General features: G+C 61.4%; 2 protein-coding genes across 3 annotated transcripts; both read left to right on the top strand.

Annotated features, from left to right (window-relative positions):
- Window positions 1-5,306: 5,306 nt before the first annotated feature.
- Window positions 5,307-10,138, top strand: MYCL (MYCL proto-oncogene, bHLH transcription factor). The gene is made up of 2 exons (XM_040086193.2): window positions 5,307-5,906; window positions 8,136-10,138. Exons 1-2 carry the CDS (start codon window positions 5,402-5,404, stop codon window positions 8,705-8,707), a joined length of 1,077 nt encoding a protein of 358 aa, XP_039942127.1. The 5' UTR covers window positions 5,307-5,401; the 3' UTR covers window positions 8,708-10,138.
- A 1,994-nt stretch (window positions 10,139-12,132) lies between these two features.
- On the top strand, window positions 12,133-26,425 carry TRIT1 (tRNA isopentenyltransferase 1). Of its 2 annotated transcripts, XM_058423578.1 has the most exons (12): window positions 12,133-12,288; window positions 16,340-16,482; window positions 16,896-16,992; window positions 17,181-17,329; window positions 19,255-19,397; window positions 19,624-19,735; window positions 19,829-19,941; window positions 20,925-21,002; window positions 22,534-22,643; window positions 22,957-23,074; window positions 24,513-24,601; window positions 25,854-25,991. In XM_058423578.1, exons 1-11 carry the CDS (start codon window positions 12,133-12,135, stop codon window positions 24,593-24,595), a joined length of 1,302 nt encoding a protein of 433 aa, XP_058279561.1. In that variant the 3' UTR covers window positions 24,596-24,601; window positions 25,854-25,991. The 2 variants fall into 2 exon arrangements, with proteins under 2 accessions (XP_058279561.1, XP_058279560.1); XM_058423577.1 differs by lacking the exon at window positions 24,513-24,601 and having other exon boundaries at window positions 25,854-26,425.
- Window positions 26,426-26,817: the final 392 nt, after the last annotated feature.

Raw genomic sequence — 26,817 nt, 5'->3', positions numbered from 1 at the left:
GCCGTGCGCGATGAATGGGCCGAGCCGCCGCGCCCGCCCTTGTACCGGCAGAGCCCGCAGGGGTGGGGCCAGGCGACGCGACCCACCCGCTCCTCCTCCTCCTCCTCCTCCTCCTCCTCCTCCTCCTCCTCCCTTCCCGGCCCTTCCCCCCAGCGCTCGCTGTTTTCGGAGCCTCTCCTCTGTCCCGCGTCCCCTCATCCCTCCGTTCCCCCGTTCTTCATCCCTCAGCCCCCCACTCCATCCCTCCCCTCCATCCCAGCCCCTCATCCCTCAGACTGGCAGAACGTTTGGGTTGGAGGGGCCTCAGAGCCCATCTGATCCCACCTCCCCGGCCTCGCGCGCTTCCAGGAGCGGAGCACCCACCACCTCCCTGGGCAACCTGTGCCAGTGCCCCACCACCCTCATCGTTAAAAACTTTATTTATATCTCATCTAAATCTCCCCTCTTTCGGTTTAAACCATCACCCCTTGTCCTGTCACAGCAGGCCCCGCTGGAAGGGATGCAGGGACGCTCGCAGTGTCCCCCTGGCTGCAGGGACATCAGTCCCGGCCCCTCTCAGCCGCGGTTCTGCCCGGCAGCGAGCACACGCGGACCCGTGTCAGTGTCGTGTCACCAGTGACAGCCGCCAGCTGCCCTCGGCTCAGGCCGGCGGGGTTCAAAGATCGCCCTGGGATGAGGATGGAGAGCAGGGCTGAGCCAAGAGGGCCAGCGCGGCTCCGGTGCCGCTCGGAGCCGGGCGTGGGGACCGGCAGGGGCGGCGGGACCCGAGAATGGGCACGGTGGGTGGGTGTCCCAGCGGCCCCAGGCGCTCCCAGTTTTCGGGAGCACCGAGCTGCTGTCACCGCTGACTCACAGTTTCTGGCCCCTCACGCCTGCAGTGGGTTCCCCTGGCACTGCCTTGTGTCACAGGGATGCCACCCCTGGGCCTGTGTGAGGCTTCAGGGTGCCCAAATCAGTGACACAAAACACCTCGAAACGAGAGAGGACTGAGGTGTGGATAAAGACCTGCCTCAGTTTCCCTTTCACAGGGAAAATCTCTTGCCCAGGAGCAGAGGGGACCCCCGTGGTGGCACTTGCCCGAGCTCTAGGGACCTGACTCCCCACTGTGTGTGACCCCAGCACCATTACTCTGCTCCCTTTGTCCCGGGGGCTCCTCAGCTCCTGGGAATGCTTTTGGCATTCTTGACCTTCAGCAAAGCACTCAGGAGCTGCCTCCTGGGCAAACACGGCTTTGGGGGAACAAAGAGAGACACAGATTGTGCAGAAAGACCACAGATAGGTGAACCCAGCCCTGCATATGACCAGGAGAAGTAGACAGACCAGGATTTCCCTGGATTAGGGGGATTTTCTCCCCCAGATCTGGTATTGCACAATTTCCGGTGGGGGTTTGATCCCTTCCTCCCGTGCAGATGCTCTGGGGTACCCTCATGGTGATAACTGAGCCACCAAGGGCTGATCCCAGCGCGGATGTCCGTGCAGCAGCTCCTGCCAAGCCTGGGGACTCCAGGCACCCACAGGTGGTTGGGGCTGGGCCACTCACGGGGTCGCCCTTGTCACCAGGACCACTTCAAACCCCCCTGTGACGGTGACACTGCACCAGCCTGGCCTCCACATCCCTCCCTGGGGACACCACGGGGGCCCCTTTGGGGATGGGACCCAAATGGGGACACGGAAGGATGGAGTGCACGATGCCACCCCTCCTGCCACCCACACCTCCCTCTGTCACACATCCGGCACAGCCTGGAGCAGGAGCTGAGCAAGTGTGAGAGCACCCGAAACCAGACAGCCCCGCCAGCTGGGCCAGCCCGGACAGGGGCCTGGGCTCGGGGGCAGAGGGAGGTGCTGCCAGAGCTTTCTGGGGGCCACAGACCAGCCTGAGCGTGGGGATAGCACTGCCTGACCCCACAGAGCTTCCCAGGGCTCAGGGCACCTCCTGCTGTCGGGTACGGTGTGACAGCGACAAAATGAAGGGAGCGAGGCGGCAGCAGGGCTGGAAGCAGTGGTGCGTGTTCCTCTGCTTTTCTCTGCGCCCTCAGAGGGGGTGGCTGCACGCCCAGGAGCTGGCGCTGGAGTCACCCCGGGCTGTGGGTGCTGTCCCCCTCCCCGTCCGGCTGGGCAGCGTTTGGTGGTGCCCCTGCAGCCCAAAGGGGCTTGGGACAGCAAACCTCCAGCCAGACCCCGTGCCCGCTCCCCGGCAGCTTCTTGGGGACAAAGGGGACTCAGGGCTCGGCTGCACGCGGCAGCTGCCCTGTGCTGCCCGCCCCTCTCCTGCGTGGCACCCTGGGGACCGTGTCACAAGCACGGGGGGACCAGATGGGGCCAGGATGTGTTGGCACTCCATCCCCCAGCATCCACGACTCCCTCAGGGGTGGCAGAGCGGCCCCAATGCTGCTGCTGCAGCGGCCTGGAGACAGCCAGAGGCACAGCCCCAGCCCAGGGCACCCCTGAGACCCTGTCAGGCTCCGGGGGTGGCTGCCCGCTGCAGGGAAGAGCTCCGGGGTCTGGAGCCTCGCAGCGCAGCCCTGCTGGAAGCGGGGATCCAAAGGGCACAGGGCCCCGGGAGATGCCCTTGCACCATGTGTGGAGCTGTGCCAGCCTCCAGCAGGGCCATGGCAGCAACCCTGGGGCCGTGCCAGCACCGGGGACGCGCACTCGGCGCTGGGCGCGGACCTGTGCCAGCACCCTGCAGCCCCGGGGCACGGCGAGGGTCATCCTGTCCCGTGGGTGGCCCCTCTGTCGGTGTCACCGCAGCCCCGGCGCAGCGGCGAGCGGCCCCCGGGCGCTGTTTGCCCAGAGCCTGGAGAGGCCGCGATGAAAGGGCTGCGGCCCCTCCAGCCCTCCCCAGCGGTGCTTCCGCACCTTCAAAGCGTGCCGAGCCCCTTGAAGCCGGGACAAGCTCCTGCCGCGCCCCGGGAGGAGCGGGGGGGGTCCCCGAGGCGGCGGGGAGGAAGGAAAGAAGGGAGGAAGGAAAGAAGGGAGGAAGGAGACGTGTCCGGGCGCTATAGGCGGCGGGCGGGTGCGCGCTGTGCCCGCGGATTGGGGACAGCGCCAGCGCAGCCGTGTCCCAGCCGTGTCCCAGCCGTGTCCCAGCTGTGTCCCAGCCGTGTCCCAGCCGTGTCACCTTGTCACCGCGGGTGCTGGGACAGCACAGACCTCCGCGGCAGCTCAGTCTCTGCCCTCGGTGCAGGGCGATGCAGGAAGTTAGGGCTTCGGCCCCGGTCCCCAGAGAGGGGAAAGGGCAGGAGCAGCCCTGAGGTGGAAGGACTCTGGCTGGTGACAGCTCGGGGACGTTCCCGGGGCTGGCAACGTGGCTGGGGACTGCGTCCGGAGCTGAGATCGGGGTGTAAAGGGAACATCAGCTCGGGGTGCGCTGGGATTCCCGCACCCCGCAGCTCCTGCCCAGCCCCGCGGGCGTTACGGGCAGGATTGGGGCTCGGGGCTGCTCTGGAAGAGCCAGGAGAGCGTCCGGGACCCCACGGCTGGGAAACCACAGTCCCGGGCCGGGTGCTGGAGCTGGCAAAGCTTCGCAGGGTCTGCCGGGCCCCGAGCCAGCCAGGGAAGGGCCAGAGCTGCCCCGGGACGCACCGGAGCACACCGGGGCACACCAGAGCACACCGGGGCACACCGGGACACACCGGAACACACCAGAGCACACCGGGGCACACCGGGGCACACCGGGACACACCGGGGCACATCTGGGCACACCTGGGCACACCGGGACACACCGGGACACACCAGAGCACACCAGGACACACCAGAGCACACCGGGGCACACCTGGGCACACCGGGACACACCCCCTGTTTGGGCACCCCGGGACAGCTCCCAGCCCTGCTCCTCTGCCTGCCCAGTGCCCGCTGGCAGTGGGGAAACTGAGGCACGGAGCCATGGGCAGCGCTGTCCCCCGGGCGGGGGGTGCCCGGTGCGGTGTCACCCGCGCGTCCCCGTCCCCGCCGCCACACGGACGGGGCTCCCGGGGCCCAGCAGGTGGCGCCAGGCGCCCGCCGGTGGCGGCGGACGGGGCCCGGAGGGGACCGGGGGAGCCGAGATGGACCGGGCTGGGCTGGGCTGGGCCAGCTTCCTCCCTCCAGGGCCCGTGCTGCACCCCGGCAGCAGCCCCCAGTCCCCGCCGCTCCCGGCGCTGCCGGCTGGGGCCGATCCCCCGCCTCACCCACAGCGGGAGGCGCAAGGAGGGCGCTGGGGCTGAAGTGGGTTCACACACGCCGCGAGGGGAATCTGTCGGTTCCGGCTGGACTTTGCACCTCTGTGTGTGTGTCTAACACTGATGTTCAGGAGGTGAAAGCCCCGCTGTGTTTTCACAACATTTATTGCCCTTTCGGGAAGGAACTTGGCGTTGGAGAGATGCAGCGTCCTGCTGAGCTCACCCGTGTCCCCAGGGACACAGCGTGTCCCTCCGGACCCCAAGGCTGGATGTGCCAGGTGCTGATGGGCAAAATGCTGCTGGTGGGAGCTGAGTGTTTGTCCCAGGACACCCCAATTCCCTGCAGCCTGTGGCTCCTGACACCCCTGGGGGCTCCCAACCCTTCCTCCGTGCACAGGCCTCGTTCCTCATGGGCACTGTGTCCCAGCTGTGTTCCTCTGGTGTCCCCACAGCCCCTCCTCGTTCCAGCCAGCTTTCTGCTGGAGCTGGTGTCTTCCAGGGGGGGAATGAGGGCTTTGGGAAGGATTGGGGATGACTCCAGGTGGCATCCAGGGCGGCGCCCTGAGCTGGACGCGCACACCAAGTGACCCCGCTGCTGCCCAGTGCCGGAGCCGCTCTGCTGCCGTCCAGTGTGAGCTGGGCAGCCCAACAGGAGCTGGGGTGACAGCCCGGCAGGGGGGACGGATGAGAAAGAGCCCTCAAAAATCACCCGCGGCAGCAGCTGATGCCTCCTGTGACTTGTCCCCTCTTCTCCAGCTAGCTTTGCCCTCGTCCCCAGGCCGGTGGCACAGCTGCGTGTCCCTCCTCAGCGCTGGCAGAGGGGGATCCCCGGACCCTGCCCCTCCCGGGGGGCCAAGGACGGCGCTGGGAGCCCCCGGGACGCTCCTGGGGGCAGCGAGGAGCCCCCAGCCCAGCGCACGGGGGGCGGCTGACGCAGAGCCCGGTGCGCATCCCCGGCAGCGACACCGGGGACCCCCGGGGGGGCGGGGGGGGGTCGCGCCCCATCACCGAGTCCATCGGGGCGGGGCAGGAGCTCGGTCCCGCCCTTTATGCAAATCCCCGCGCTGCGATTGGCGGGGCGGGGCCGGGCTCCGCGGCCGGGCTATAAGAGCGGGGGGAACAATGCGCCCGCGGTCCCGGCTCGGGGGCTGGCGCCGGGGTGGGGGTCCCCCCTCATCCCTGGGGCTGCCCCTCTCCTGAGCGCCCGTTCCTCTGTCGGCCGCCCCCTTCCCCGCGCAGAGATGGAGTTTGACTCGTACCAGCACTACTTCTACGATCACGACGCCCAGGAGGATTTCCACCGCTCCACGGCGCCCAGCGAGGACATCTGGAAGAAGTTCGAGCTGGTGCCCACGCCCCCGCTGTCCCCGCTGGGCACCCCCGGGGAGAAGGGGTGCTGCTCGGGGGCGGAGGAGCGGCCGGGATGGCTCTCCCGGTACTGCCTCGCCGGGGAAGAGCCGGAGTATCTCATCGGGACGGGGCAGATCTTCGGGAACCTGAGCGCTTTCATCCTCAAGGATTGCATGTGGAGCGGTTTTTCAGCGCGGGAGAGGCTGGAGAAGGCGATGACAGAGAAACTTTCCACGGGCACGCAGAGAGCCACCCCGCACAAACCGTCCTTCGCGCAGGATTTTGGGTTCAGCAGCTCCGTCAGCGAGTGCGTGGATCCCGCTGCCGTCTTCCTTTGCCCGCTGGCCGAGAGCAAGATCCCCGCGTCCTCGGGATCCGAGGGCCAGAGCGATTCCGGTAGGGATGGAGCCGCTCCGCCGCCGGGCTGCCCGGTGCCCCAGCCTCGCTGGAGCCCGGCGTGGGGAACACGCGTGTCCACACTTGTGCGTGCAGGGATCCTCCCAGCCGGGCTGCGCCTTTGTTGAGGCTCCAAGCGAGCCCCGGTCCCGGCCCCACGAACAAAGCGGGCTCGGCTGTTCCCCCTTCCCGCGGGGTTTCTCCTCGGGAAGCCCCTGTCCCTCTCGGGAGGGTGCGCGGGGCTCCCTCCGGCTGTTGCCCGGGGCTCTGGTGGCCCCTTTCCCTCGTCCCGGCCCCACGGAAATCCCGTGGGAAGGTTGAAGGGCAAGTTTGCAGCTCGCCGCGCAAAGTTTGGGGTTTGGAGCGCTGCACCGCGCTCTGCCGCTGCTGAAGGGGGCTGCTCCCCCTTCTTCCTCCCACGGCCCACTCGGGACGGGCTTCCCTCGGGACAAAAGGCAAAAGATGCCCTGGGGGCGGCAGGTTTGGGAGCAGCGGCGCGTCCCCCGAGGCGGGACGGGCAGGAACAGCCGCCCCGGCCGCGGCGTGTCCCAGCCCAGCCCCGGGGCACGTCTGCCTGTCCCGCGTGGGTGCTTACGCGGGGGGTCGGGCTGGGGCGCGGAAACCTCCGAAACCCCCCCGCCAAGGGCGGTGCGGTGCCGCTGCCCCGCATCTCTCCGCTCTCACGCCAGTTTTCGGCGCTTATTTGCGAACGCCCTCCGGCTCCGCACAGCCCCCCCGCCCCGTAGCCCCGTGGAGGCCCGTGCGCTGTTCCCTCGCTCCCGCGGAGGCCGGGCTGACGCGGTGCCGTGACCCCGTTAATAAATCTGCCGGTGGCCGCCACCTGCGCCGGTGAGCCATGGCACGGGGCTTAATGCCATTAGTAGCCCGGGGACCGTAAGCCAGGTCGCGGGCGTTAAGAGGCTTAACCCAAATCTGCGGGGGCCTGGCGCGGGCCGCGGGGGTCCCGATGGGGTCCCGGTGGGGTCCCGGTGCCGCGGGGGTGCCGGAGGGGTCCGGCCGCGCCACGTGGGCGCCGAACAAAAAGCAACAGATTGCAAACAATGAGAGGGGCAGCGCCGATGGACAGGAGCGCGGACCAATGAGATGGGAGAACGGCCGGCCGGCCCCGCGGGACAGCCAATGGGTGCCCGCGGGGGGCGGGGCTGCGCGGTCCCACTTTTTTATTAATGAGCGTGTGTGTGTGTACGGGGCTGAGGCGGCGCGGGTTGTGACACCCATGAGCGTCCCCCAGCCCAGCAGCTCCAGTGCCGGCGGGTTTGGGCTTCCTGGGATGAACCCCAAAGCCTGGAGGCCGCCATCAGAAGCCCACGGCTGGCACCCTCACTAGAGAGTGGGGCCAGGCCTCTGCCCGCGGTGCTGCTGGGCTTTGAGCATCTCGGGGACCTTTGGCAAGTGGCTGTATTTTCCCTCAAAGCCTAGGAAAAAAGTTGGAGGCCCATCCCCTGAAGCGAGAGCAATCGCGGACGTGTCTGGAGCCTGCTCACCGGGCTGTCCCCAAAGCCAGCTCTGCCGCTGGGATGGGACAACTGCAGAGGCAACGGGCAGAGTGCTTTGGGGCCAAATAGGCTTTATTCGGGTCTTTCTGTTTCTGGGCTTGAGATGCCTTTGAGGTTCAGAATCTGCTGTTGGGCCTCTTCACCTCTCCCTCCCTGCGCAGCGGGACTGTCCCCGGGAGGCCGGGGCTGAATGGGCTTTATCGCTTGTGAAAAGGAGCAAGTCACCGAGGTGGGAAGCTGCGGCCAAGGGGAACAAAGGGTAGTTCTGCCCTTAAATCCCTCATTTACAATTCCAATGGGCCATGAAAGCACCCGACCGGGATGAACTTTGGAACTAGGCCGTCCCACGTCCTGCTCCTCCAGTTCTCCCCCCCTCGCAGCACGGCTCGGGTGTTTCTTTGCTGATGATCCTTTGTGATGAACACATGTTGCTCCTGGGGCTGAAGCGAGGCAGAAGTAAAGCCTCCCAGTCCAATTTTGGGGGACCAGGCGCATGAAACAGGGAGGGAATTCCATTCCTTCCCACGTGGTGGTATTGGAAGGGCTCTTAAATCACTCAGTCCCTTCTGGGGGTGGCAGAGTTTACATTGCATGAGCAAACTGTAGTGGGGAGGTTGTCCAGGGAGCTGCGGGGACCCCCAAAAAGGTGACAAAAGGTGACTGGCACTCCCAGCTGACGCGGAATTTTGTTCTTTCTTTGCCACGAGAGCAGAAGGTGAAGAGATCGATGTGGTGACAGTGGACAAGAGACAATCGCTGAGCCTGAGGAAGCCGGTCACTATCACGCTCCGCGCCGACCCCCTGGACCCCTGCATGAAACGCTTCCACATCTCCGTCCACCAGCAGCAGCACAACTACGCCGCCCGCTCGCCGCCGGACTCCTGTCCTCCGCCCGAGTCACCCCAGCAGCAGCAGCAGCAGGAGCAGGACGAGCCCCCCGGCGCCGTGGAGCCGGCCCCTGCCGTGACCCCGCCTGAGCCTGCCTTGCCAAAACCCAGCAGCAGCCCCGGCTCGGACAGCGAGGACGTGGCCAAGAGGAAAAACCACAATTACCTGGAGCGCAAGCGGCGCAACGACCTGCGCTCGCGCTTCCTGGCCCTGCGGGACCAGGTGCCCGGGCTCGCCAGCTGCCCCAAGACCCCCAAAGTGGTGATCCTGAGCAAATCCTCGGAGTACCTGCAGTCCCTCATCAGTGCCGAGAGGAGGATGGCGGCCGAGAAGCGGCAGCTGCAGCTGCGCCAGACCCAGCTGCTCAAAAGGATTGCTCACCTTAAGGGGCACTAGCAACCGGTGTGCCCCCTGCTCTGGTCCCCACAGCCCCCCAGCTCCTTCTCAATTTGCACATTTTTTAAATTTTTTCGTTGCTTGTTGAACTCTTGGTCCCGAGGGCTGGAGCACACGGCAGCGGCTGCGGCAGTGGCTCTACAGCAGAGACCCCCCAACAGCATCACCTGCCCGGCGTTGGCTTCCTGGCACTGGGTGTCCCAAGATGTCCCTTGTCCCTGCTGTGAAGCTTCCTCAGTGACTGCTCCAGTCCAAGATCTCAAATATATTCCCCCTCCCCAGCCGCCGCTGCACCCTTTCCTGCCGTTTGCCACTGACAGCACTGCTGGGAGCTACCCCTGGGCATCCACCTCACCCTAAAAATCCCAAGCCACTGCGTCTGCCTTGGCTCCTGGCAGCGGGCAGACGCAGAGCCCAGCACGGGGCTCGCCTCTGGACAGATCCCATGGAGGTGGTGATGGCAGGATGTGCCTCTCACCGGGATGAACAGCACCCGTGGGCAATCCCCTTGCTCGGCTGGGCCGTACCTCACTTCCCTGACACTTCACACAGTAGCTGGTCCTGGATTTTATGTTCTAGAAACTGCTGCTGTAACTGCGAGTCTTATACTGGAGGCTGTGTTTTTATACTGTATTTTTGTACCACTTTTTGAGAAGTATTGGTAAAGAGTTTGCTTTTTTATATATATATAAATATATTAAAACTTTTTTTTTTTTTTTTTAAGGGGGATTTCCTGGTGTGGGGGAGGGCTCAGTCCTGCTGCACTTTAGGGAGATCAGGAAGGGGCTGGTTCCTGCTGGACCCTTGAGCTGAGTCCTCGCAGAGGCCATTCACCCCCTTGCAGCTCTCCAAACCACCCATTTGCAATAACGGGGTTTTATCCCTTTCCCATCCTTGTGAGCATCCTTGTGACCCCTTTTCCCACCCTTGCAAGTTCTCCTTCACCAGCAGCCACTTAAAATCCCCAGCGAAGCTTTGGGCTTTGCAGGCAGCGGGTTGGGCTGCGCTGCCTTCCCTGTCTGTGCCCTCCTGCTGCCCAGCCTGGGGGGTGTGTGGGTGGCAGAGTCCCCTGTCCCCTCCCGGGGGTGCTGGCAGGGGTGGTCCTGCAGGGTGGCACCCTGAGGTCCCTGCTGAGAACTGTTAGAGTTAACACTGGTTGGATTTAGCACTTTCTTCATTACCTCATACTTCATAAATAAATAAGTTTGCAACAGCCTGGGTTGGCTTTTTCCATGCAGTCGGCTGTGGGTTTCCATGGTGCTCCTGGGGGAGCTGCTCTGGCCCCCGGGTTTTGGGGTATCCTGGGCATGAATGGAAATTAATCTATTTTGCACCAGGGCTCAGCTGCACCAAGACTGAGCTCTTTGTCCTGGTTTCCTCCCAGCGCTCGAAGAAGAGGCAGTCGTGGTGGTGGGGCCAGGGAAATGAATCACCTGGATTATTTTTCCCCCTTTTAAGTGGTTTTATTGGCAAGGAAGGGCAGAGAGCCCAGGCTTTGATGTAACTATAGACCCCCCTAATGGGGTTTGGGGCTGTGGGGTGGTCGCTGCCCCACAGGCCCGGGGCCGGGGCTGTGTCTGGCAGTAACCCTAGAGGGAGGGGGAATGCAATCCACTCGCTTCCAGGGGCACCGGAGAACTCCATACCCCAGGCCTGCCAAGTGGATGGAATTATATATGCGTGTGTTCTCCCTGCTGCCCCCACACCTGATGCGTTTGGGTTTCTTTTGTCCTGGCAGCAGGAGTCTTACTCTAAATGCAGGAGGGATGTGGGATTATGTTACTGCTGAGGAGTCAGGAGCGAGGAGCTGCTGCTGGAGCCTCCATCACCCGGGGCAAACGAGCCTTAAATAGCAACGCTGCCACACAGCAGCCCTTAAACACCCATCCCCTTCGGTTCCAGCAGCGATTTGCACTCTGCGTTGCATCACACGGTGTCACAGCCTTTCAGAGCTGCATTAAAAGGTGCTCCCATGACCCACAGCTTAACCAGCGAGCTGCGTGACCTAAATCTGACACCTCGCTCATGCGCAGGAAACAAAGCCCAGATGTCCCAGCCCCTCAAACAGTTATTTTTGTTGTGGTTTTGTGACACTCACACTCACAGTCTGTCGTCTTTTCTCAGCTCAAGGTGACCCTCCAGAGAAGGCTTTTAGCAAGCTGGGCTTTTTCTTTTCCTGCTGAAGGTACACAGGAAGTTTAAAATATTAATTATGGTTCTTGGAAGAGATGAGCAGATCCACGGGCTGAGCTGAGACCGTCCCCAGTGGGAGATGTCCCCAAAGCCCAAATCTTCAAAGCGAAGAACTGAGTTGCAGTTTGCAAACACCTTTGAGTTCTCCTGCCTAAAGCCTGCATCCCTACGTCTCTACCTGAATCTTCCCTGGTTACTGGAGCACGTGTCTCCTCTCATATTGTCACGGTCAGGGTGAGGGAAGGAGACTGAAACTGCTATGAAATGAACAAAATAAGCACACAGGGCTTTCCTCCTCGCTCGTTCAGCACTGCGATTTGTGCGAGTCAGCTGCAACCATCACAAGTCGGCATTGCGAGGGCCTGGATTCGTCCTTTTTTAATGCACACCGCCCTGCCAACACCCTGCTCTTTGCTGTGCCCCCCAAACCGCTTCTGCTCGCCCACCACATCTTCCCTCCCGTCCCTGCGCCGGCCCGGGGGTGTTGCGGGCTCGATGCCGCCTTCACGCCTGGGCTGGCAAATTTTTAGGACAGTTTCCCGAGGCGGCGATAATCCCTTCCCTGCCGAGGGGGGCCGGCTGCCCACACCCCCCGGCCCGCAGCCTCCTCTCGCTGTTGCCGTGGCGAGGGATGCGTGTTGCCGGGGAGATCGGCACCGCCGGGGCGCCATGGCAACGGCCTCCCCTTCCCCTCCGCTCCGCCGCCCGCTCCCCATCTCCTCCTGTTGCCGTGGCGATGGGAAGGACGAGCCTCAGTGGAAGCTGCGGTCGCCACGGCAACGCGCTCCTCTGCGTTGCCACGGCAGCGGCCCCTCGCAGCATCCTACTCTGCCCCGTTGCTGTGGCAACAGCCCCGCTCCTCATCGCTTTGCCCCGTTGCTACGGCAACAGCATCCTTCCCGCTGGGTGCTGAGGAAGGGACCGCGGGGCAGAGCCCCAGCGGGGCGAGGGCGTCAGGGGCCTGGGGGGTCACGGGGGACCCGGAAAGGGGCCGCGGAGTGGGGACGGCTTTGGGCGCCCGGGACACGGGGAGGGGACCGGGCCGGGCGTGGGGACCCGGGGCACGGACGGGGAACGCGGGGGCGCGGAAGGGGCCGGGGCCGGGGCCGGGGAGGGGAGCCCCGGCGGGCACCGGCGCACGGAGCTCGGGGCCCGGCCCCGTTCTCCCCGGGGGCGGCCCCGGCCCCGGCCCCGGCCCGCCCCCGTCCCGCCCGCCCGTCCCCGGCCGGGCCATGGCGGCGGCGGCCGCGCTCTGCCTGGGCCGGGCCCCGCGGCCGCCGCGGCCGCTCGTGGTGATCCTGGGCGCCACCGGCACCGGGAAATCGGCGCTGGCGCTGCAGCTCGGGCTGCGCCTCGGCGGGGAGATCGTCAGCGCCGACTCCATGCAGGTACGGCCGGGCCGGGCCGGGGAGGAGCCGCGCCCGGAGCGCCGGCGGGGCCTGGGCCCGGGCCGGGGCCTTGGGAGGCGGCCCGGGCTGCACCGGGGGCGGCCCGGGCTGCACCGGGAGGGGTCCGGGCTGCAGCGGGGGAGGTCCGGCCTGTACCGGGGCCGCACGGGCCGCGCCGCGGAAGGGCCGAGCTGGGCCCGGAGGGGCAGCGGGGCGCGGTCGGGCCTGGAGAAGCTCAGCTCCGGAGGCCCCGGGCCGGGTCCCTCCGGCTCCCCCGTGCCCCGTGTCCGAGTGCCTGTAGGGGAGAGCCCACGGCATGGATCCTGCCCGTTGAATGTGCTCCCGGTGTCCCTGTCCCAGCCTGGAACCCATCCTGCTGCCCCGGTCCCAGCTCCGGTGTCCTGGTGCCCCTGTCCTGTCCCCAGTTCCCCAGTTCCCCAGTTCCCCAGTGCCTTTCCCAGTGGGCCGTTGTTGGGTTCGTGTCATTAGTGCCTCTGTGTCCCTTCCCTGCCGGGGGGGTCTAAACAGCACAGCACAACTGAAACTGCGGAGTTTGTTCTAAGTGTTTGTTTAAGCCCCCCATCCCCAATAAATTCACCTTTTGGAATGAAACCAGAGCAAAGGTGTTTTAATTTTAACCCGCCAGAAGCTATAGAGAGGTATAAAGGATTGAGAAAGGGGAGGTGGCAGGTGGAGTAACCTGGTGGTGAGCAGCACCCAGGGTGGTATCCTCTGGCATCAGCAAAGGGACACCAAGAGATTTGGGGAAGAGTTATTAAAAATTAAAAAGCGACACCCTTTGTGCTGCTCAGAGATCAGCTCCCGCTGCCCTGTGCCCACCCCCCCGTTTCCTGGTCACTGTTTGTGACCCAGTGAGCTAAATTTAAAATCTCAGTCCCCTGAATTTGGGGCAAGCAATCAGAAAGTAATTTTATGGAATGTTTCCCTTAAGCTCTTGGGGAAAGAGTGAGGTCTGAGCTGAACTGAAATCCTGAGAGGGCAAAACGTGAAGCGCAGGAGCTTTGCCCGTCTCTAGCACTGGGGAAGTGGCTGGAACCGTGCTGCGGCCAGCAGGCTGCTGCAGCATCCCGAGCTCCGGGCATGGATCCCCTGGCGCGCCGTGGATCCCCGCTGGCGGACATTTCGGACTCGGAGCGCGCGTTTTGTGCTGCTTTTGGGCCCCACCATGGGAATGCGGGGAGGACCCTGCTGCCGGCGCCCGATGGCATCCGGGCCCCGGTGGCTCTTGTCCTGCTTTCCTTTTAATCTCATTCTAGCGTGACTGCGGGGCCAGGGCCGAGCAGCTCGGCTGCTTTATCCCGTAATGCAGCGTGCTGGCGGGGCGGGGGAGCCCGGCAGCCCCCGCCGCGGCCCCCGCCGCGCTCGCCCTCTCGCTGGCTTTGTTCCCGTGGCACGCCGTGTCTCCCCGTGGCGTGTCCCCCTGCCACGCAGGGCTGGCCCTGCTCTCCTCGCGGGAGGCTTGCTGGGCTTCGGAAATCCCTTTGCTCATTGGGGACCGACAGCTGCCGGCGGCCGTGTCGCCCTCAGCCCCCTCTGTGCATTCATCGCTGGGCTCCGAGCAGCTCTGACAAATGCTGGCAGTGTTTTGGGCAGCTGCTGGAGCGGGAGGCAGGCTCGGGAAGGGGCTGGGGAGCCCCGAGCCCACCTGTTCCCACACACAGGCACCCCTCTATCCATCTCCAGGGTGTTTTCGTCATGGCTCTGAGTCGCTGTGCTCAAATTACAGATTTAACTGCTGCCTGCTTGCAGCTCAGGAGCTCTGGTTAATCTGCTGGCCTCCTAATCTTTCTTTTTGTCCTTTCTGTTGCTGTTTGTCATCCCAGTGAGTTTTGCTGAGGAGTCAGTAATTCCTTGGAGAGACAGGCAGGGTGTTTCTTCACTCCTGGCAGTGAACATGCAGGGATCCCCGTGCCAGCTTGGTGAGGGCCCCATCACAGGATCCCACTGTCACCTCCGGATCCCTGTGTCCCCTCTGGATTTCTCCCTTGGGAGTGGTGATGCAGTTGCTGTGGCACACATTTATCGCTCAGTGTGTGGAGTCAGGGCATCTCCAGAGCCTTTGCTGGCATCGTTCTCATGGCAGGGAGTAAATTGTGCTCTCCTTTCGCCGTCATTTGGTCTGGGTCCTCCACGCCCCTCTCCAGTGTGACCCCTGTGAAATCCTGATGTTTTCCTGGCCGTAGATGGCCTGGATGTGTTTGGGGTCTGTCACGTCACCTCCTACACTCCTTGCTCTCAGGGTGAGGATGGTGCTTTCCCCCCAGTGCCGACAGTTTGGGATGATGCGCGGAACTGGCGGCAGAGCCAAGATTTGGGAGAGCCTGCCCTTCCCCGGCTGCAGATCCTGAAAATCGTGGGTGTTTGTGTGTCCTGCCTCAGTTTCCCCACCTTTTCCAAAGGGGCAGCGCTGACCTTGCAGCCCAGCGCGGGGGCTCAGCGCAGAGGTGGGAGGACGCCGTCAAGGCTAAGCGTCTTTAGTGCTGGCTTGTGTTCCGTGTCTCGGAGCCCGGCTGCTCCGGGCTGCCGCTAATCTGTTTTGGGGTCTTAGAAAGCAACAAAGGCTTATCTGAGCCGCTGGCTGAAAATAGAAATGAGTGTCAGGAGGACGTCTCGGTGCGAGGCCCTGCCGACAGCCAGCTGGTGGAAACCTTCTCCGGGCTTACTGCCTGTGTGTAAAAGGCTGCCTTTGTTTCCTCCCAGCCCACACACTGACACCGCATTCCTCCCCTTGTTGCCAGATATTCCGGGAGGCTCTGGGTGTTTAATCTCCGGGAGAACCCGGGGGTAGCAGCCTGAGCCGTGGATCCTGGCTGTGCCTGTGCAGGGCACTGGGAGCTGCTGGCTGCCTCGGAGCCGCCCGCCAGCCCTCGGCGCTCGCCGTGATTTCAGACAGGCAGTGGGAGTCGGAGGAGCTGGAGGGTTGGAAATGGGGAGAGCAGGCACGGAGCCAAAGCTCACTGAATTCTGAGGTTTTCTGTGCTGGCTGGAGCCCTGTGTTGAATGGAGCTGCCGAGCCCAGGGATCAATAGGCTGCCCGCAGCCACGGGGCACGTTGGCAGAGCTGCCTGTGTGGGCCCGTCCTGCCCGCTCACCGTCCCCTGGGGCAGCTGCCTTTCTGCAGGCTTTGGTTGCCCTCCCTCTCCCCCTCGCTTCCTGCCCCCCGGGCGAGCCTTTTGGGATGGGAGCAGGAGCCAGCCCTGGCTCTCCCAGCTCCAAGTGCCAGAGTTGAGCAAGGTGGGAGCAGAGCTGGTTCAGCCGCCCCGGCAGCTCGCCTGTGCTCTCACAGGTTGCGTATCCCCAGTTCGAGAATGAAGACGTGGGATGCTGCTGGTTGTGCTCACCAGTGTCTTCTGGTACCTGGGCCAGGACAGTGCCTCATTCCCCTGGGATCACTGCCCTGCTGCCTTCTGTATCCATGGGGCTCGGGGAGCCGACAGCATGTCACAGGCTTTTAAGGCGTGCATGAGCTGAGGCTGTGTGTGTTTAGGAGGCTTCGTGGAGTTGTGGTTTGCATCCACAGAGATCTCTGTGTGTTGCAGGAAGCAGTGATCCTTGTCCCCACATGAGACTCTGTGCTGTGCTGGAAACATTTGGAGAACAGCACACCTGAGCTTTTAGCTGCAGCAGCAGATGAGGAGGGGGCAGCTCGGAGACCCTCACTTTGGAGCTCTGTGCAGGGCTGGTGACACTGCCAAGGCTCTGACTGCACTGTCCAAGAGCTCGGTCAGCCCTCCCACCCCTAATTACAGGGCTGTTCCAAGCCAGGAAAGCAGTCATGAGCGGTTGGGCTCAACGGTTCATCTCCCGTGGGCAGGAACAAACACCAGAGAGAGGCAGCTTGGCCCTGGCAGGAGCAGGTGTTGGCAGCATTCCTGCTGCCCTGCCTGGACGTGGCACGTGCCCCTGCCCGTGCTGCCTGTCCTGGACACCAGCAGGGGCTGGGAGGGTGTCGGGGACAGGGGGAAGCGGCGGTGCTCAGAGCCGCTCTCACGGGACACAGAGGTGAAGGACAGGCTCTTCTCTTCCCCAGGTGTACAAGGGCTTGGACATCATCACCAACAAGGTTTCCCCGCAGGAGCAGCGTCTCTGCAGACACCACATGATCAGCTTCGTGGATCCCCTTGTCTCCAACTACACCGTGGTGGATTTCAGGGACAAAGCTGTGCCTCTGATATCCTGTCATGCTGCAGCCTGCCTGGCCGAGCAGCAATGGGCTTCCCCCCTCCTCGGCCAGGGGGATCCATGTTTGGGCTCTCCACACCCCAACTGACTATATTTTTTCAGAGGATTCTGCTGGTGAGAGGGGCTCGGGGCTCCTTTTACCCAGCTAATCCTCAGGATAGCCCAAGGAAGATCTGTGCTGAGTGTTGCCCTCCCTGGAAGCCCTGGAGTGTCCCTGAGTTTTGGTGGTGGCTGGCAGAGGTGACAGAGAGTAATGAGAGATGAGGGACCTCTCTAACCCTGTCCCGCGGCCTTACTGGTTCCCTGGGGCTGGGAGAGTGGGATCTGAGCCCCACAGGCTACTGCTCCCACAGCTCTGCCCCCCTGCTCTGCATCTCTGCTTACACTCCTTGACTCTGGCACATTGAAGATATCTTTGCCCGGGACAAGATCCCCATTGTTGTGGGAGGAACCAACTACTACATTGAGTCCCTGCTCTGGAAGGTCCTTATCAACACCAAGGTACTGTGGGGAGCTGTGAATCCCTTTGGGAAAGGATGAACCCCGTGTTTAGGGCAGAATTCCTGCGATTTGGCTCGGTGGGGCAAGGAGAACCTAAAGCCCCTCCTTCACCCCACGGCTCTGGAGGATCTTGTTGCTTACGCTGGCCTTGCACAGGGTTTGGTTCAGGGCTGTCCTGTGCCCCACAGGAGATGCCCAGCAGTGCCCCCAGGCCGGATAGTGACAGGAAGGTGGAGCTGGAGCAGCTGGACAGTGCTGAGCTCCATCGGCGCCTGAGCCAGGTGGACCCGGAGATGGCAGCCAAGCTGCACCCCCACGACAAGCGCAAGGTGGCCAGGTGAGCTTGGCGTGCCAGGGGCAGGAGGTGCCAGGGCCCAGCACCCTTTCCTAGGGAATTGTGTGCCTGGGAGCACGGCAGGATGAGCATTCCCACCCTGGCTGGATGCTCCTGGGTTCTTAGCCGGTGCCTGGGGACCTTGGAGCGTTGGTGCTGGGGACTCTCTGGGATCTGAGCCCTTTGGCCACACAGCCCCAGCCTGAGCTGCCTCGGGTGCTGGGCTGTGCTCTGGGGCTGCTCCCGCTCCGTGCCCCGGCAGCAGCAGGGTTTGTCTGGAGCTATTTAAAGAGCAAGCTGCCCTGCTGGCTGGGTGACATAGCTGAGCTCTGTGGGAACAGCACGGCAGCAAGACCAGGCTTGCTGCTCCTTCCCAGCCGAGCCCTGGCCCCGGGGAGCAGAACACCGCCCACCCCGTTCGCACGGTGCAGGGGGATGGAGGCTTGGGCACCGGCACAGCTCCTCCAGCTCCCTCCTCCCCTGCCTGCGCTGGAAGAGCTCCACAGCAGCATCTCAGCGCTGGTCCCTTCCCTGCAGCCCTGCCTGGCTGGAAAGGGCAGGGCTGGAGCCAGATGCCTGTCCCCTGCAGGGCTTTGTCCCGGTGCCAGGCAGGAGTGGGCGGCTGTGCTCTGGGCTCCTTGGGTGCCAGCACTGCACCCCCAGGAGCTGGGTGTGCGCAGGACGAGGCTGGAGCCTGCCCTCCCCCTGTGAGGGCTCCAGTGTTTGCTGTGAGGTAGGATTAGGAGAGGCAATGCAGGCCTGAACTTAAAGGTTGCAAAGGTTGTGTTATTAACACGCACCAAAAGAAGAAAATAAGAATGAAAAAATGAAACTTCCAAAACTTTTCCTCTCCCACTACTTTCACTTTCCCACAAACAAGGTAAAGAGACGAAACTTGTAGTTTTCAGTCAGTTTCACCGTTTAAAAATAATCTCTCATCAATTCCTTGGGAGAGGAGTCTCTCTTAGGACCTCCATGGAGATTCCCCGCTGACACCATGGCTCAGTTCCCTCGTGGGTCTCGCCTCTCACAGGGACAGCTGCCCAGGAACCCGCCTTTGTGAAGTCCCTGCTGTTAGCAGCTTTCCCAACGCTGCATGTGGGCCGTGTCTGCTTTCCAGGGTACCGTTAAAGGATGCCTCCTCTAGTTTAAAACAAAGATTCTCTTCTTCTATCTCCAGAATCATCTTCATCCCAAGAACTAAAGATCTCCTTTTCCCCTAGGAGCAAAGGGCTTCATCTCACTTTTCCTCCTGTTCTAACTAGAGCCATGCATCCCCAAACAGCATTCACAGATTGTAGGGAGGGTTAGTCCATTCTCCATGATTTCACAAGAGACGTCCCGCCAAACAAAGCAACTCCTCAATCCTTTCTTCCACTTCTCCTCCCGTCCGTCCCCCGGTCCGGTGGCTTCCCGGGAAAAGCCCGGCCCGGGAGGGGCTGGGAGGGACCCGAGCCCGGAGCTGCCCTCGGGGGCTCTGCAGACGTCAGCGGCAGCGTCCTCTCCCATCGCCGGCAGCTGCCGAGAGAGTGGGGTGGGGGACCCGGGGGCCGCCAGCGGGACCGGCCCTGATTCCTGTTCCGAGGAGGAGGGAAAAGAGAGCGGCTGAACCAGTCTCAGCTTTTTATGGGTATTACCAAAAGTCGTATTCAGCTTTCTCAGTGGTCAGACCATATGCCAGCAGCTAAGAATTGGCTTCTGATAGGTCCCTGTCCTTTCCAAAGCAATTCCAAGGTCCTGACAGGGCAATGTTCCGTATTCCTTTTTAACTAAAAACCAAACTATGTCAACCCATGACACCCCCACGGGAGAGGGTTGGGTCTCGGCAGGTGTCTGCGGTTCCCTTTGCTGGAGCCCCCGGGGCTGCTGGGGGAACGGGAACGCTCATTCTCAGCCAGCCTCGGAGCTCTGTGTGTCTCTGCTTCCAGGAGCCTCCAAGTGTTTGAAGAGACAGGGATCCCCCACAGTGAAATCTTGCACCAGCAGCAGGAGGAGGAAGGTGGGGGGCCCTTAGGTGGGCCCCTGAAATACCCACATTCCTGCATCTTGTGGCTCCACGCAGACCAGGCAGGTGAGAGGACGGGCAGGCTCCCTGCTCCTGCCCCAGCCTCCTCCCTGGAGAAGGCAGCAATTCCTCTGGCATCAGTGGGTGTGCCAGAGAGCTCCCTGACGCGCCGGGCTCTGCCTTCCTCAGCTGGAGCAGCAGCCTGGCAGTGCTGACCCGTGTCCTGGCAGGCCGTGCAGCCCCCCAGGACGCGGCTGCCCGCGGCTCAGCGCGTGCTGCTCTCCTCCCGCAGCTCTGGATGCACGGCTGGAGAAGCGGGTGGATGACATGGTGGCTGCGGGGCTGCTGGAGGAGCTGCGGGACTTCCACCGCCGCTACAACCAAGAGAAGGTGGCAGAGAACCGGTGGGTGAGCAGCCAGATCCTCCTGCTCCTCCCTCTGGAGCTCTCCTGCTGTTCCAGGGGAGGTGGCTGTGACCGCTGCCTTTGGGTCTCCAGGCAGGATTACCAGCATGGCATCTTCCAGTCCATCGGCTTCAAGGAATTCCACGAGTTCCTCGTCAGTGAAGGGAATTGCTCACCCGAAACCAGTGCCCTGCTGCTGGAAAAAGGTGGGAGGAGCGCCCTGTGTGCCCCACAAAGTTCCAGGTGACACCACAAGATAGTCTAACCAAGGTCACAGCCCCAGCTGCACCTTTCTCTCTGCATTTCCCACTTCTGCCAGCCCAGAGGGGCAGGGACCTGTTTTCCAGTGCTTGGATAGCATCTCCGAGCCCTCCCAGAGCAATCCCTCCATCCCCTCAGGCCTCCTTGCGAGGTGTGCAGGGTCACAAGGTGTGGTCTGGAGATCCCAGCTGGGGTGTGAATGCTGTGGAGAGCAGGACTAGAAGAGAGGAATGAAGCAGAGCTCAGCATGTCAGCAGCACTGTGGTGACAAGGAATGCCAGCATCAGTCAGCAGGGATGCACCCTTGGGTGGTGTGTTATTCAGGAATGTCTGGACTGATGTTGGAGGGGAGCTGCTCTCTGCACAGCGAGGGCCCAGGCAAAGTCCCTCTGTGCCAAGGAGGGTTCAGTGTGAGGCGGAGGTGGAGAAACCACAGAAATGATAAAAGGCTTGAAAACAAGTCTGATGCAGAAGGAGCTTGTTGTGTCTGCCAGGAGATGATTAGGAGGGATTTGATGAGCTTGGTACTAAATATTGAAGAGTTGTAGGGTGGTAAATCATCCTCTGCTGGGTGGGATGAGCGCTTCTGGGCTCCATTTGTGCCGAGAATTGGGCATTTGGAGAGCAGTTGAACAGGTTGTCCTACCTGCTAAAAGCTTCAGGATGGAGGGTTTGGGCCCTTTGCCCCCTCTGTTTATTCAGGGATATTTGGGGTACCTCGTGCAGCCTTTCCACGCTGCCGCTGCCCCTCCACTGTGTGTCAGGGCTCAGCCTCTCCCCAGTGCAGGCACAGACCCCCAGGCTGGCAGTAAAAATGGGGCCACACAGCACAAACTTCTTTCTTGTGTGATTTCCCTCCCCTGGAGCCAGCCGACAGCCACACTGACCTTTGGGTTTTTTCCTTTTGCCTAATCCCCCTGCTCCGAAGGGATCCAGGCCCTCAAGCAGGTGACCAAGAGATACGCCCGCAGGCAGAACAAGTGGGTCCGGAACCGCTTCCTGAAACGTGAGTCCTCTGTTCCCACCTCTCCTCGCGCCCCACTCCAGCTCCAGAGGGGACACTGGTGCTGTGGGGCAGCCTGTGTTTGGGAGTCTGCTGCCACCCAGACCCCCCAGGAGCCACCCCGTGTCCCCATCCACCCACCAGGCCCTGCCAGCCCCAGTTCCTTCCCGCTGCTTGGGGCTGCAGAGCGGATCTCCTGCCCCTCCTGAGATGTGTCCTGCCCACAGCCTCTCGTCCCAGACACTCAAGAGCAGCTCCTCCTCCTCCTGTACCCCTGTGCCCTGTCCCCTGCCAGCAGCAGTGCCACCAGGAGGGATAAAATCCCAGGCAGGGGCTCATCCCTGTGTCACGCACCGCTAGATGATGATGGCCACAACATCCCTGCAGCTCCTGCTGCCAAATCCTCCTGAGGGGCTCGGGGAGGGGTCCCCAGGCACCCACACACGCTCCTGGCAGGGAGGGAAGCCCGTTTGACAGCTGCCCTCCAGATTAGGAGCAGGAGCCCCGTGGCTCTCGGAGGCCGGGCCACGCTCTCTGCAGTGGCAGGGAGCCAGCAGGACTTCCCCATCCCAGCCCCAGCCTTGGAGCAGGGCCAGCAGCAGCAGCTGGGAGCCGGGCACTTGTTGAAAGGTGCTCAGTAGGGGCAAAACAACAATAAAATAAATAATAAAAAAAAAGAAAAAAAAAGAGAAGGCGGGGAGAAACTCGAGTCACAAAAAGATGGACTTTGAAGGAGGCGCAGGAGCTTTGCCAGAGCCATGTGCTGGGTGGCTGGGCTCACCTTTCTGGCGGCAGGTGTGCTTCAGATGGGCCTGAAAGGGGCTGCTTTGTGGGCACAGCAATAAAACCAGCACTGCTGGGGACTGGCACGTGGAGCCTTTGGCGGCTCTGTCCAGGCAGGGACAGCCAGGTGCCCGTGGAGGGCAGGTGAGCCATGGAGAGCAGCCAGGTCGCTGGGGAGCAGGTGCTCTCTGAGGGCAGCTGTTGCACCCTGTCCAGGCTGCAGCAAGTGCCCTGTGCCCTGGCGCTGGGCCAGGGGAGACCGAAGGGGTGGCTGTGAGCTTGTCCTTTGTCATCAATAAAGCATCTCCTGCCATGTCCTGCTGCCAGCAACCAGGAGCACCAGCCCCTGCACAATCAGTCCCAGCTCTGAGTGGGAACCTGCACGCTCAGATCCCTCCTCAGGCTCCATGCCTGCATCTCCTTGTAAGCGTGGTGTGGTGGCTTTGTGCCTGCTCAGCTCTTTCATCCTCCCAGCCTCCTGTGGACAGGGCTGGGCTGAGCCGCTGCTTCTTGTGATGGGCTGTTGGCACGCTCAGATTCCAGAACACTCTCCCAAGGGCAGCCAGCTGTGAAGATGCTTCCCCGAGTCCTGAGGTGTTCCTGCTGCTTGCAGGAGAGAATTTTGGCTCTGGAGAGCGTGGTGCTGTTGGCTTCTGCACGCTGAGAGGAGAGAGCAGATCCCTCTGCTCCCCTGGGCTCTGGGAGCGGGTGCTGGGGCTTCCTGCTGCTGACCTGCCTCGTGTTTCTCTAGGTCCTGGGCCCAACGTGCCCCCAGTTTATGGCTTGGAGGTGTCTGATCTCCAGCGGTGGGAGGAGGATGTGCTGAAACCTGCCCTGGAGATCGTGGAGAGCTTCATCCAGGTACTGGGGAGCTGGGCTTGGCACTGCCTGACTTCTCCGTGGTCTCCAGGCCCCCTCACTTGGCACACAGTCTCTCCCTGGAGCAGGGCTGGCTGTTCACGTGCCCAGCCTTGGCATTTCCTTGCAGCAGTAGAAGTTTGTTGTCTCAGCTGAATATTTTCCCCGGTGCTCAGCTGCACCTGGTAAAACTCCGGTGTCTGCCTTGCCAGCCTCGGTGTCTGAGTCTGGCAAGTTCCCATCCCAAACTCTGTGGAAGTGAACGCAGGCAAATTTTCGCGGCAGAGACCAGTCTGAGGCATTGTTTGATCTCCAGGGCCGCGAGCCCCCGGCAGAGCCCCTGAGGATGGAGCACGACGAGGAGGAGAACAAGCGCAGCCACCGCGTGTGCGAGCTCTGTGACAGACTCATCATCGGGGACAGGGAGTGGGCAGGTAGGGCCAGGCGGGGCACGGGGGGCACCCGGCAGGGCTCTGGGGCTGTGGGGAGATGGAGCAGCTCCCCTGGGGCCGGATGACCCCCAGCTCGTGATCCCGGCCTCTCAAGGGCTGTTTGCAGCCATTTGCAGGAGCCGTGCCACAGGAACCATCTGTCAGGATTCCCCCTTCCCTGGGCTTCCCTCCCTTCCCCAGCACTCGGTAAACACAGGGAGCGTCGCTCCAGGGGTCTGTGTGAGGCATCAGGCTCAGAGCTGCTCTGTTCAGGGCTCCTGGTCCTTCACAACGCTCTGGATGCTTCCTCAAAAAGCACAGAGCAAATCTCTCTCCTGTAAAATTCTCTTGTGTAAATTCTCTTGTGTAAATGGAAGTTTCTTAATGTTTTTAATAGTTCCATTTTGCTGCAATATTTCCTATTTGTGTATTTTTTTTTTTTTCTTTTTAAACTATTCCTAGCTGTAATAGTAATAGAAAGGGATTTTCTATTTTCAATAGACTTACTTTAAAAGAGCTCAGCTGGAATCAGATTAAGTCAGTGAATTTATCTCTGCTGGGAGGGTCATGCTGAGAACCAGGAACAAAAAGTCATGGAGAAACAGGCTGCAGAAATGAAACTGGTAAATCTCCATGTGTCCCCCAAATACAGGATGCGCAGGGCCACGGTTTAACCCCAGCATCTGAGCCCCCCACAGCCGCTCACCCACTCCCTGTCTCTGGCAGAGACAACTGCAAGGATAAAAGTGAGAAAATTCATGGGTCGGGTTAAAGTTTAATAGAGGAAGCAAAGCAAAACAAGGGATTAATTCACTGCTTGCCGTGGTTGGGCAGATTCTCAGCCATCCCCAGGAACACTGGGCTCCATCGCATCTGCAGTGACTTTTGGGAAGACAAACACCATCATCCCCGTGTCCCCCCCTTTCCTCCTCCTGCCCCCAGGAAGCCTGAGCCGTTTGGGATATCCCTGGGGTAATCCAGGGTCAGCTCTCCCAGCTGTGTCCCCTCCAACCCCCGTGCACCCCCAGCCCCTCTGTGTTGCTGTGAGGAGCAGAAGAGGCCTTGACACACTTCCAGAACTCTCAGCAATAACAAAACATCCCCGAGTTATCAACCCTGTGCTCAGCACAAATCCAAACACAGCCCCAGAGCAGCTTCTGTGGGGGAAATCAACTCTGCCCCAGCCAAAACCAGCAGATGCAGACACAACCAAAGATAAATTTCCCAGGTTGCTGGGCTTGAAGGAGTTGCTTATTCCTGACTGAGGCGTTGGGAAGTGCTGAAAGCAAAGACAGGAGCTGGCTCTGAAGAGGAGGCTCCTTGCAATGAGATCAGTTCAGTGCAGTTGTTATTTTAGCCAGTCTCAGCTGTCTCAGGAGGTGTTTGAAGGAGCTCTGCTTGTCCAGAACTGAAAGCTCTCGGGGTCCCTGTCATCCTTCAGGTCCAGCAAGTTCTGTGACCGAGTGGGAGCTCCTCGAGGTCCCCCCAAATCCCACAGCTGCGGCTCCATGTCCTCAGGGATGACCCCAGGTACCAATCCATGGTGACAGTGCCTCCCTCTGTTATTCTCTGTATCCAGCTGAAATCGCTCACATCCCCAGGTGGTGGGAGAAAAATGCTCCGAATCCTGGGTGTTACTTGCGCCTGCAAAATGGAAAAGAAAAAAAATGGAAAAACAGTGCTGGGAGCTGGGTGGATCTGCACTCTGGTCTGTTTTCTTAAGTCAGGTGACAGAGAGTTTTGGGAACTGCTTCCCGGTTCCCTGCTGCCTCTGGGGGATTTTAAAATTGCGTTTGATTTTACAATTTGTATGGACTTCATGAGAAAGCTCCCCAGACAGCAGCAGCAATTGGTGCTTCCTCAGCCACTGGGGAAGCTTTGGTGTTGCTTGTGACAAATTGCAGGAGGTGAGACTTTATCTCAGGCTGAGGGTGACCCTCCAGCATTGTGATAAAGCAGCAGCTTTGCATGTGATTTCATCCTTTGGCAGAAAAAGGATGGCTGGAAAACACCTGAGGGCCTCAATTCAGCAGAGCACATACCCTCATTTAATTAAGGCCCTGCTTGAAAAGTTTGTGCTTTAATTGCTGCTCCGATCTCTTGGAAATGGCAAAACCTCCCCGCCAAGGTGGTCAGACAAAGCCTCCTCCGAGATAAAACCGCTGATAAGGAGGTTTGGCTGTCCTTAAGGATGTGATTTCTCCGAGAAATGCAGAATCCCTGGGATTACCCCTCTGTTCCCATCTGACTCCTGCTGCGGTGCTCTCATGGCTGGGGCGCTGCCCTGGAGCTATTCAGAAGTTTAATTCTGCTCTAGGCTTTTCCCTGGCTGCCCTGTAGGACGCACAGGATATTCCCAGTGCTGTGGTGCAGGGATCCAGTCCTACAAATGATCCTGGCAGTTTTCCATGGGGAGCAGGGAGTTGCACAACCTCACCTGCAGCCTGCAAAGTGCCGCCTCTTGGGAAACACATTCCTCTTCCCTGGAGAGGCTGGGAGCAGACTTGTTGGGAGTGACAACCTGGAATCTTCTGCTTACACAGAACCAGGATTTTTCCCTCTCTCAGTTCTTCCTGAGGAGGTTTGGGAGCTTTATCCTCTTCTGAGCCCTGATGGTTTGGATAGTTTCCTGTTCCAGCCAGGGCAGGGTTTGGAAATTCACTTTTCTTCGGGAATTGTGCGGGAGGCCGGGAAGGGAGGGTGCTCTGCCCTGTGTGGGGGGTTCGGCCGTTTCCTCCCCCAAATTCCACAGATTAAACCCTCTGTTTGCCTCTTCCTCCAGCTCACACGCGGTCCAAATCCCACCTGCACCACCTGAAGAAGAGGAGGAAGCTGGAGGCGTCCGGCCGCGCCGGAGGGACCGTGGGGGACAGCGGGGACGCAGAGACCTGGGGCGAGGATGGCAGCCTGCCTTTGCCTTAGCCTGGAAAAGGGAGCAGCTGTGCATCCAGCTGCACGCAGAGGAAGCTCCTTAGTCCTGGGCAGCCCTGGGCCGAGGAGCTGAGTCATTTTTTTTTTTGGGATGAGGCAGGTGTGTGACGGCAAAGGCCATCGGCTGCATCGGATCCTCTTCATGTGGCCTCATCCCGCTGTGTTCCCATGCCTGGAACGGGCCGGGCCCCGGGGCCAGGCTGCTGGGAGCGTCCTTCCATGCAAAGTGTGAATTCCTGCTGGAGCTGCATCCTTGGAATGGCTGAGCTGCTGGTTGTGTGGATCTCAGAGACAGAAATACCCCGACTCCTCCGGCTTGGCCGGGAGCTCTGGCTGTCTTTATTGTGGAGAGGATATTTTTTTTGTTCTTTTATATGCAAATAAAGTAGCAGGATTATTGTGGGTTCCCCTCCCTGTTAACAAGCGCGGTTTCCTTGCTCTCTGATTCTGCCTGGCCCGGTTCCCTGCTCTGGGCACAGGGCAGGAGATCCAGGTCTGCTTCCTTCTCCCAGTCACCTTTTCCACAGCTCCTGGGGGAGCTGAGCAGATGTTCCCAGCGTGGCGGGGGCAGGGAGCCCTGTGCACACAGCAGGTGCAGGAGGAGCTGGCACCTGTTAAACAGGAACTTGGAAATGATCTCATCGAGTTTGCAACAGATGAGCCTGTCCTAGTTAAGGCAGAGTTCCCGGGGGGTTACACTGTGGTTTGGCACTGGGAACCGGCCCCAAATTTGAATCCAAGCTACTGAGCAGCACATTCTTGGTGCTGCGTCCGCCAGGCAGTTGGTGTCCCAGTGCTGTTCCTGGAGGATGCGA

The sequence above is a fragment of the Hirundo rustica genome, chromosome 25 (genome assembly GCF_015227805.2).
Source record: "Hirundo rustica isolate bHirRus1 chromosome 25, bHirRus1.pri.v3, whole genome shotgun sequence".
Classification (NCBI taxonomy): domain Eukaryota; kingdom Metazoa; phylum Chordata; class Aves; order Passeriformes; family Hirundinidae; genus Hirundo; species Hirundo rustica.
The sequence above is the reverse complement of the archived record's forward strand: the minus strand, read 5'-3'. Positions and strand labels throughout refer to the sequence as shown.

Excerpts from the sequence above, each read along its gene's own strand:
- MYCL (XM_040086193.2), top strand. The coding sequence starts at position 5,402 with ATGGAGTTTGACTCGTACCAGCACTACTTCTACGATCACGACGCCCAG. Across the intron at positions 5,907-8,135 it reads CGAGGGCCAGAGCGATTCCG|AAGGTGAAGAGATCGATGTG; the intron begins GTAGGGATGGAG and ends CCACGAGAGCAG.
- TRIT1 (XM_058423577.1), top strand. The coding sequence starts at position 12,133 with ATGGCGGCGGCGGCCGCGCTCTGCCTGGGCCGGGCCCCGCGGCCGCCG. Across the intron at positions 16,483-16,895 it reads GACAAAGCTGTGCCTCTGAT|TGAAGATATCTTTGCCCGGG; the intron begins ATCCTGTCATGC and ends ACTCTGGCACAT. Across the intron at positions 17,330-19,254 it reads GACAAGCGCAAGGTGGCCAG|GAGCCTCCAAGTGTTTGAAG; the intron begins GTGAGCTTGGCG and ends CTCTGCTTCCAG.